General features: G+C 34.7%; 1 protein-coding gene across 1 annotated transcript in view; it reads left to right on the forward strand.

The window, feature by feature from the left end:
* LOC132708183 (tubulin beta chain-like) overlaps positions 1-10910 on the forward strand; it is a 63807-nt gene extending 52897 nt beyond the window's left edge. The window contains exons 3-5 of the mRNA XM_060680344.1: positions 5095-5901; positions 8552-8701; positions 10201-10910. Of these exons, the coding sequence (XP_060536327.1) occupies positions 5095-5901; positions 8552-8701; positions 10201-10442 (1199 nt within the window). The 3' untranslated portion in view covers positions 10443-10910. The remainder of the gene's footprint in view (positions 1-5094; positions 5902-8551; positions 8702-10200) is intronic.
* Positions 10911-11529: the final 619 nt, after the last annotated feature.

Raw genomic sequence — 11529 nt, forward strand, 5'->3', positions numbered from 1 at the left:
ATCGTTTAAGAGAAATCAGTGGCGCACCATTAATGTCTACCAAAATAGACACGTGAAAGAACACCCGCCACTGGTGCACGTGTGTGCCAAATTTCATTAAAATATCTAAAGTATTATCGCAGATATTAAAAAAATATATTTTATTTTTGAAAAATTTACCACCCCCTATCTCAAAAGTCGAGACGTTTCTGAGTAATGTAATAAACTGATGAACAAGTGTAATAAATTCTCTATCGTTGAATAAATTCTTGTTGTTATACCGAATAAACAAAACATGCTTCTTTTTATTAAATATGAAATACATACGTTAAACCTTTGTAGTAAACTTATATAAGATTTAAGGTGTGAAGCTCCCATCGCCAGAAAACGCAAAAAAACTGCAGCAGCGTCTTCTAGGGCGAGCCTGTAGGGAAAGAACTTTCACGTGTTCTCTAAAATTCCATAAAAAAAGAGGACCCACTTCGATTCTCAATCTCATGTTTTCCTTGGTAAAAAGTATGTAAAGTATACGAGGTGTGTTCAAAAAGTAAAATGGCTTTTACGTTTTATCAGGAAGTGTTTATTTATTTATCAAAATTAATATTGTGCCCTTGGACAGATACAAAAATTTCATTTGCAATTAGTCAAGAACATTCTGCAAGCAATCTTGCAAACTGATTTTATTATCAGCCTGCTCGTATTATTATGTGATTGACTGAACGAAGATCGCACAATGCAGCGTATTTATTTAACTTGCTTAAAGGAGTCCAGTGTTACATTAACTTCTGACTGATTTTGTGTAGGCAGTCTATTCGTATTGTGCAAATTTCTTTTCAAAATCCCAAGATTTTGTAGAAATATTCCATATACGTTTTGCTATGTGTGCCATTTTGTTGTAGTGAAGACATAAAATTACATAGTCAAAAAATTGGCAAACCTTGGGCACCACATATTCTTAAGCGGGCTCAGGGTTTGGAATAATGGAACCAGGCGATCCCTACATTTTGGAATAGATATGATATGGAGAGAGCCAACAAATCACCATGATTGCTATTTCTTCGTGTGCAATGTTCGTACATATAATACCAAAAATTTGAAAAATAATACTTGAGAATTCAGCGAATTTAGAAGAATTTTATGCAAATTCTTTGTTCCCCTTTTTTTACAAAATTACAAAATAGCCCGTCCATTAACGAAAGTCGCCTTACTTTTAGCACACACTTCGTATCAAGTAGGGTAACCACCCATAAATTCGTCAGCGACAACGGTCCTTAGCGTCGAAACCGCGTGATTCATCGCAATAATAACATTTCCGCTGCTCAATTTGGAAAAATAACGCCAAGTCTGTGCGCAAGTTGAATTATAATAATTACGTTACTGGTTCCACTAGATTCAGGCCGCTCCGAACGGTTTCAGTACTGCATTTTTTTTTCCTACTTTCATATTTCTATCGCTGCGATGGGATTACTGAAAATGCAATTATCTAGCTACATCGTGCTTTCAATTATTCGGTAGTTATTAGCCCACATTTGTTTGGTTTTAAGATCCGTCTTTCCCATGGCCAAGTATGTACTTGATGATTTAACACAATAAATAAGTACTTTTTTCTTTAACACTCAATATTTCGTCAATTTATTTGTTGACTTCTTCAGGAGTGAACTAAAATTTAATGAAAACAACAGGTCAAACTATATAACAGACAATTAAAACAATCGTGAGAAATACTTACAAAATTAGAGTCTACCACATAGTTCCTCAAAAACCATACTTTACAGTTAAGGTAAATGAACGAAGCGACATAATGAAACAAACGGATAAACACTTAGTATACAATTCTTAATAATGGTAGGCAAAAGTTGCGCTAACGGGGGTAGCGAAAAAAACAAAAAAAACAATCAAAAAAAGAAAAAAAAAACAATCGATCTAAATACTGACAAAAAAAAGGCATCAAAATAACCTACTCCGTGGATCAACAATGCAACGTGAATACGCTACTCGGTGGCCGAACATTACATTATCTGTGGTTTAACTGAAAAATGTTACAGTATATATTGCTTATTTGTTGTGTATCAGACTTGTAATTAATTGAATCTTTGTTTTCGTTAATATGGCACATTTCAAGAAACAATCGGGTTTTATAATTATTGACACATTGCAAAATTTTTGGATTGCTGTAGTCAAATTCATGTCCTGTTTTTATGTAATGCTCAACCACTGCACAAGTATTCTTATGAATACGGCAATCACTTTTATGCTGTGTTTTTCACTCCTGAAGAAGTCAACAAATAAATTGACGAAATATTGAGTGTTAAAGAAAAAAGGAGCTTTCTATTTCTTTGTTTTTTTTTCTCTTAACCACGGACCGCTACCCGATATCCTTTGAATTCAAATAAGTTTAGTACGGTCGATATAAGAAGAAATTCCAAGTGTTAGTATATATATATATATATATATATATATATATATATATATATATATATATATTCTCACGTATTGATTCACGGATGGAAAAATGTGATGACACTATATTCCGGGATATCATCCGTTCGCTCGTTGAACTCCGACTGGAATCCTGCATCCGACTGGAATCCTGCAAATCTTGCATCCGACTGGAATCCTGCAGACGTTTCGCCAAAATCTCACTTGGCATCTTCAATGCTCGCGCTCCGAAAACACTCGAACCGAACCGAACCGAAGTGTTTTCGGAGCGCGAGCATTGAAGATGCCAAGTGAGATTTTGGCGAAACGTCTGCAGGATTCCAGTCGGATGCAAGATTTGCAGGATTCCAGTCGGATGCAGGATTCCAGTCGGAGTTCAACGAGCGAACGGATGATATCCCGGAATATAGTGTCATCATATATATATATATATATATATATATATATATATATATATATATATATATATATATATATATATATATATATATATATATATATATATATATATATATATATATATATATATATATATATATATATATATATATATATATATATATATATATATATATATATATATATATATATATATATATATATATATATATATATATATATATATATATATATATATATATATATATATATATATATATATATATATATTCAAAATAGGTTCCATTAAAAATAAATACTGCTCAACAACAATCTGTTTAATATGAAGGTAATTTTAAAAAGTCAACAAAATGGTTCCCAAAAATTCCAAAGGTGGAATTTTATTAAAAAAATTAATTAAAAAATAGTATATTTAATAATTTTGGGTTGTAAAAATTAAAAATTCAAAGTTTGGATAAATTAAAAAAATAGACCTAGTTCATATTATTTAAGTATCCTTGAGGTTTATCTATCTTTGAGCGCAAAATTCAAAAATTCAAAAAAAGAATAATATTCATGCATTGAAATAAAATACTACGCAAGAACAATCTGTTTAATATGAAAGCAATTTTAAAAAGTAAGCAAAATGGACTCCAAAAATTCAAAAAGTTAACTTTTTTTAAAAAATAAGATATAAACGGGAATTCAATTTAAATATTTCGTTTATTCGTAAAATTTATTTTTTTCTTCTAATTTGATTATCTTCGTGTCTCTTGTGGTTTTCAATATACCCAGTGATGGACGTCCTTATTTTGGAGCCTAATAATAATAAAAATAACATATTTTTAGTGGAACTTTACATTTACATTTATCTAGTTGCTACAAGTCAAGTCCAAAAAGGAACTAGAAAACAATTTTAAAAACACCAAAGGGTAGTCCCTAATTTTCTCAATTCAACTTATCGAACGTGTACACAAAAAAATAAAGAAAAATACTGTACAATATCTCACCAACAGAAATCTAATTCAGCTAATTACATCTGGATAAATATTCTAGTAGCCTATCCGGTTGCAGTTATTGTACGACTAAAACCACCCTGTAAATATTTCAAAAAATACCGGAAATGGAGGTTATAGCCCTGGATCTTCCACCTTTCCTAGTACAAGAATTTTTCTAAAATAGTAAATGGAGAAACCATGCAGTGCGCCGTAATACTTAATGACGTCATCGCGCCTTGACAGCCCCCGGAATAGTGATTTTCATATGGATTTTTGCAAAAGATTTCGAACAGCGTATGCGCTAGAGGAAAACCGCAAATACAAAAACTGTAGCTCTTGATGCGGCCTATGATACTGATCTTGAACCAGAAGTCGCAGAAGAAACGGCTAGAACGGTAGAAATTGGGTGCAGTTAAATTTTAGCAACTATTTTTTAAAAAAATTTGAATTTTTTTTTTGGTAATTTTTGCTTCTAGAAAAATATGTTTTCCTCCATAATCGTTCACTCGGCAAAATTACTTAACCAGCAGACGCGGAAGATCCAGGGCAATAATATTTATTTCGGGCATTTTTTCGATTGTATACAGGGTTATTCAAATTATAGGCAAAAATCTGAAAGACCTAGAAAATTGTAAAAAATATGGCTAATCGCATTAAGAGTTACAATTTTTATATTTGCGTTTTTCGTCTATCACATAATTTGCTCGGGATATTTGAAATATTGAAATCGTTATTTCGGGGGCTGTCAACACGCGATGACGTCATTGATTATTACGGCGCACTGCATGGTTTCAGAAAAAACTTATTTTCTCGAAAACTATTTTCAAAAGAATCTTGAACCAAGACCCTTGGAAAATCCAGGGCTATAATTTCCACTTCGAACAATGATTGTATTGTATAAAATTTCCGTTTTTGTTGGTAAATTATTGGGCGATAAATGCAAAACCGTTAAATATGGGATAATTTTATTCGAACCGTATCGTAAACCGTGTCGTGAGAGAGTTTCAGGTTTCATCAATTATGCAGGGCGCGGGATATTTGAAAAAATATCATTCGATAACGCTATTATTTGCGCAAAATTTTAATATTTACCGATGTTTGCCGTAACTTTGAAGTTCGAAGAGATGTCAAGCACACTTTATACAGGGTGTATTCACAATAAAATGACATCTATTTTGCGAAAGTTCCATAGTGGTCCGCAGGAGTACGATACGGGTTCGGTTGTAAAAGCACTATAATTTTGGATCGAGTATACATCAACAATTTGCTTAAAAAATGACATTTCTCTGTTTCTCCACAGTTGCCTCCAGCACCAACGGAGGCAAATACGTGCCAAGGGCGATCCTCCTCGACTTGGAACCTGGAACCATGGACGCCGTACGTTCCGGGGTGTACGGCAAGCTCTTCCGGCCGGATAACTTCGTGTTCGGCCAGTCGGGTGCCGGAAACAATTGGGCCAAAGGCCATTACACTGAAGGTGCCGAATTGGTGGACGCCGTCCTGGACGTGGTTCGCAAAGAAGCGGAAAACTGCGACTGTCTGCAGGGGTTCCAGTTGACACACTCGCTCGGCGGCGGTACCGGATCCGGAATGGGTACCCTGCTGATCTCGAAGATACGCGAAGAGTATCCCGACAGGATAATGAACACATATTCGGTGATGCCTAGTCCCAAGGTGTCAGACACTGTCGTAGAACCTTACAATGCCACTCTGTCGGTACACCAACTGGTCGAGAACACTGATGAGACTTACTGCATCGATAACGAAGCACTGTACGACATTTGCTTCAGGACTTTAAAGGTGCCGAATCCGAGTTACAGCGACCTGAACCATCTCGTATCACTGACGATGTCTGGAGTCACGACGTGTTTGAGATTTCCCGGTCAGCTGAATGCCGATTTGAGGAAACTGGCGGTTAATATGGTACCCTTCCCGCGTCTTCACTTCTTCATGCCCGGTTTCGCACCTCTCACGTCCAGAGGGAGCCAGCAATACAGAGCTCTGACAGTACCTGAACTCACTCAACAAATGTTCGATGCCAAGAACATGATGGCGGCGTGCGATCCCAGACACGGACGCTACCTTACCGTCGCCGCCGTGTTTAGAGGTAAAGTCTGTTCATAGATATAAGAAAGTGACTAACTGATATGAATTAAGCAAAGACCCGGGCAAGCTGTAAGAATGAAATATGGTCGAACAGGTCCGTACTTTGCTTAGAATTTAATTATTTGGGGTTTTGTTAGGAAAGATACTAAACAATATTTATTTATTTATGTGTGTATTTGTGTTTAAATCTAAAATAAAATTACAAATTATTTTTATTACCAACTTAAATTACTTCAAATTATTCACATAATATATCAGTATCACTATCGCTATCATCGCCTGTTCTAATTATTATTTGTTTTATATCATTTGCAATATGGATATACGATTGTCCTGCTTGTTCTACATATTTAACAGAATTTACCCAACTTTGTGGAGGCATGCTAAAAACTTCGGTTTCTATAAATTTGAGGACATTGGATTTAACACGGGGAAAAACATTGTTACGACGAATGGCAGATTTCACTTGGCGCCAAGCATGTCAATGGGATTAAATATACAGTGGTAAGGTGGAAGGCCTTAAAACTGTATGTCCTGGATTTCTTGCATAATTATCACAGACGTATTCCTTTTGTAGGTTCAAGCTTTGTAGAACCTCAATTAATTGCTTTTTCGTATAATCTTCGTGAAAGTAAATGTTATTATACGTGTAGTTTTGTACTGTTGCTTTTGTGTCACATGAGGAAGGGGTTTTAGTCAACTGTCTACTGTGATAACTTGCATTGTCCAATACAATTACGCTATTAGGAGGAATGTTTGGAACTAGTTTGTTTTTAAACCAACTTTCAAATAAATCAGAGGTGGTGTTTTCATGGTAATCCAGAGAAGAATCTAACTAACTAACCATCTTTAGAGGCAGCATGCAAAATAGTAATTCTTTTACCTCTTTTTGATGGCGCGTTTGTTTCAGACTTATCAGTTGAGTCAACCCAACCCTTTTCCGGGTATCATAGTGTCGAACCAGGTTTCATCCAAGTAAATAATTGGCCTTTGTGGTTCTGCGTAAATCCTAATTTTTTCTAGATATTCCAGTCGCCATTTTGGAATGCTAAAAGATTCCATTAAAACTTGCCTTTTATCAATTTTTTTTAATCTAAAACCCATGTGTTGAATACACTTCCATAAGGTAGTTCTGCCACATTTAACACCGGTTTCATCTTTTTCAAGCCTCGTAATTAAGATATCTAATGTAGACACGCTTTGTTCCTCGTATAACTGGTAAATTTGATGCCGTTTTATATCTTGATCACTTTCATCTACACTCGAGAAAATGTCAGCATCGCTTCTTTTTTTTCTCGCTGAAATGGGATTATTCACTATTTTCCATACAGTTGATGTTTGTGGCCGTTTCTTCTAAAGATGCTTGCTTTCTGGCACCACGTTCAATGAGAGTCAAATAAACATTGTTTATCAGTTCTTTAGTGTCAATAGAATAGTGTTTTCTACATTTGGGCGGGAGTATCTCCTGAGATACACTAGACTCGCAGATATTTTGCATAATTCGCACACGATTCAACACAAGCTAATAAACTTAAACTAAGTAGTATACCAAACCAAAGAATATTAAACACAGGTAGGTATAAAATTATTTTCTATTACGGACCACAATTTAACCTGAATTTAAATTCCGAAAATTTAGGTAATAATCTTGTTGCATTGGATGTTAATCACAACTCTTGAATAATCCCATTCAAAAGCTATTGGTCACTTTCTTAAATCTATGAACAGACCATAATTCCTTTTCTATTTCAATTTACATTCACCCGGTAGAAGTTATTTTGCACAAATTTTTGCTAGAGTAGGCCGGAAAATGTAACTTTCCAAAATTTTAACGAGACCGTGTTTCCCAACGAACGGGCCGTATATACCGTGGGTTAAATTTATCTTGATAACATTTTAATTGTCTGTAACTGTTTTGTTCTTAGAGATATCGAGGTAAAAAATAACTACTCTACAGCAATCTGTATAATATGAAAGTAATTTTTAAAATCAAACAAAATGGACCCCAGAAATGCCAAAATTAGAATTTTTCGAAAACGCTGTATGAGCAAAACATTCTTGTACCAAATAACAGAGAACGAAATATCGGACACTTTTTCGTTCTAATGAAATAGGATATTTATTGACCTTGGAGTCTAAAAGTATTTATCTCTTGCACAAATTGTATAATTTAAATACTTCTTAAGTATTGGATAAATAAAATAAAAAACCAAATCTCATAAGCATTCTTGAGGTTTACTTATTAGAAATCTGATCGCATAATTCCAAAATATAGGGTTAGTAGGCAAGTTTTTCTCCAAGAGACATATAAAACAAAACACCATCAATTTTCTGACACACAATCCTACGTCATATTTTTTTAAATGTGTTTAATAGAATATATTATACCGATTAAAATTTAAAATTTAATCCACTCGTTTTTGACAAATCATATATTACATTTGATAAAGACACGATGTTGACGAAACAATTGTTATTTGAAAATATATAATTTCGTGAAAATCCGAACTTTTAGTTCTTATTTATTTTGATAAATGGATTTTCATGAAGTAAAAGCCCCCTCCGTTCAATTTGTGGAAACGAATAAGAAAGACAATCTCTACGTATTTCTGCCGAATTATCCTCTGCTAACTGCAGGTATTTTCACGCAGGAAGGATGTCAATGAAAGAAGTGGACGAACAAATGTTGGCCGTGCAAAATAAAAACAGCAGTTACTTCGTCGAGTGGATCCCCAACAACGTCAAGACTGCTGTCTGCGACATCCCGCCTGTCGGTCTGAAGATGTCTTCAACGTTTATAGGTAAAACCACTGCCAGAAACGTTAAGAACCCATTCTACTATATCAATCGCCCGTGATACCAACGTTTTTATGCACCATATATTAAGATTAAGGGAGGCTTTTGTTCGTTAGACCATAAAGTCGCTTTATTCGATACCTAAATTTAACTGCCTTTACGTCTTCTATCCAGCGCTAGCATTAAAAATCCAACCTTCAATTTGGGTGAAAATTTTCCTGGATAACAGTTTTTTAATGAAACGAATACAGAAAGGTTCGCTTAGAAATATGCTTGAAACGTGTCAGTAATACTGAGTAATTGGGTAGGAAAAAAATCCATGAATTGACTGCCATCGGTGTTGGTTAGTGGTGTACGTGATTCTGTTGAATTTTGTGACGCTTGAACTTCAGAGCTTTCTGACGTGAAAATGTAAATTTGTCAATGTCTAAAATCAGAACTAAAGCCAAACCGAAACCCAAAAAAAAATACAAAATTATTTTGAACATCCGTTGCATATTTACATTCGAAAAAAGCTATATATCAAATATGAATGGTCCACCTTTAAAAATCATTTGAATAATTGAATAGGATTGTTGCCCGACCCTGTACAGGGTAATTGATTACAAACGACAATCGCAAGCTGTCAAAATGAATCGTAGATCTTTTTTCCTGATTTCAAAAACATAGCCATTTTTGGGATATTTCAGTTTAAAAATAATTATTATTCGATTTCTGGACAGTAGCCATATCATTTAAAAATGGTCAAGTCTGTCTTGATAGCAACCATATTATCTATTTTTGCAATTGTTTTAACAATGTTCAACTACTAAAGATCTTCAGCGTAAGTTAAATAATTTAAAATATTTCACATGGATTGTACTGAGGAAGAAAAACGCCAAATAAAAAAATTATATTATTCAAACGGACATAATGTTGCAATGGTTAAAAGAGAATATCGACAAATTTTATCACCTCCTGTATTTATAGAAAATTGGAAGAAAATAATGGAGGTTATGTGGAAAATGTTTAGCATTAATTGTTAACCCATTTGAAATATCTTACGCTGCAGATCTTTAGCTTTGATTAGTTGTCAAAAGCAGAACATTATTAAAACAATTGCAAACATTGGTAATATCGTTGCTATCAAGGCAGACTTGACCATTTTTAAACAAACATGGCTATTGTCCAGAAATCGTATGATAATTATTTTTAAACTGAAATATCTCAAAAACGGTCAAAAGGAGAAAAAGACCTACGCTAATAATATATAGGGCATTCCATTTTAAAAAAATGACGTGGCTGTCATTTTGACAGCTTGCGATCGTCGTCTGTTTCTTCTGACATTTGCATAAGCAAAAATCTTCAAACTTTTAAAATATAATGAAGAACCTAGTACAATGCGTCAGTGTTTCACAATCCATGACATCTACTATCACTAAAATAACCTCGATGTTTTATTTAACAATTCGTAAATAGTTTTGGTTAGGGTTATAAAAATTTTGTTTCTTTTTTTCGACCCCAGGCAATACGACTGCTATCCAAGAGCTGTTCAAGAGAATATCTGAGCAGTTTGCCGCCATGTTTAGGCGCAAGGCGTTCTTGCATTGGTACACCGGCGAAGGCATGGACGAACTGGAGTTCACGGAGGCCGAATCCAACATGAACGACTTGGTGTCGGAATACCAGCAGTATCAAGAAGCGACTGCCGACGACGACTACGAAGCGGAAGAAGAACCCGCTGGGGATGACTTCAATTGCCAATAAACTGTCTGAAAAGTCTGAGCGACGATGTAAAATCAAACCAAGTGCCTCCAGCGATTGATTTGCACCTGCAGAATTTTTCTACTGTTAATTATACGAGGCGATTCATTAATACAAGCAAAAAAGTTTACATGATAGTGTGATTTAATCAATTTAAAAGATATTTAGGAAATTCTCTGGGTAACCAAGCGTTTTTTACGAATTATGCGTCACACACACAATAAAATCATATTATTGAATCGCCTGGTATTACGTTTTAAATTTTTCTACTGCCTCGTTTCATATATGTTAACGCAAACTGAGTTTCATTTTAAAGTAAAATAAGAGTGTCGCGAACTAGTCCCCCGTTTCACGCGTTTATCAAATTACGTATTTTATTTATTTATATATTCGCATTCTGAATCGGCGTTATTTGAATGATGTATAGGCGGTAAGATTTTTATAATTTTTTACAATAAAGTTTTCGAGATAAGCTGAAAAGTTTGGTTTGATTCCGAGTGATGCAGCTCCAGTATCACGATAAAACTTTGTCTTCTTTTAAATATATATCTTAGTAGGCTGCGAAAAAAAAATTGAAGTCCTGCGTCAAACAGTTTTTTATTGGCAGCATTTTAAGCAAGACGTCTCCGAAAAAATGTCGCAAATAACGCAAACTGAGTATAGAGCAGTCATTAATTTTTTTGACAAAAGAAGGGTTAGCCCCTAAAATTATGAAAGAAAGGCTGGATGGTGTGTACGGCCAAAGGTCTCCTTCGTATTCTGTAGTGAAAGAATGGGCAAAACGTTTTCGAATGGGGCAGGAGTCCCTTGAAGATGATTCAAGAACTGGTCGACCAATGGAGGTCATAACGGAAGATATTGTTGCGATTGTGGAAGAGGTGGTATTGAGTGAACGACGTTTAAAGGTCAAGGAAATCTCAGAAATTACTAAGATTAGATATGCATAAGGTTAGTGCAAGATGAGTTCCTAAAAACCTATCTGGTATTCAAAAACAACGCCGTATCGAGTGTGGGCGGTCTTTTTAGGAACTCTGTGGGTCGGAACCGAAGCCTGTGATATAAACTATTGTGACGGGAGATAAAACTATGG

Source organism: Cylas formicarius, unplaced genomic scaffold, assembly GCF_029955315.1.
Source record: "Cylas formicarius isolate icCylForm1 unplaced genomic scaffold, icCylForm1.1 PGA_scaffold_10__41_contigs__length_53128322, whole genome shotgun sequence".
NCBI lineage: Eukaryota > Metazoa > Arthropoda > Insecta > Coleoptera > Brentidae > Cylas > Cylas formicarius.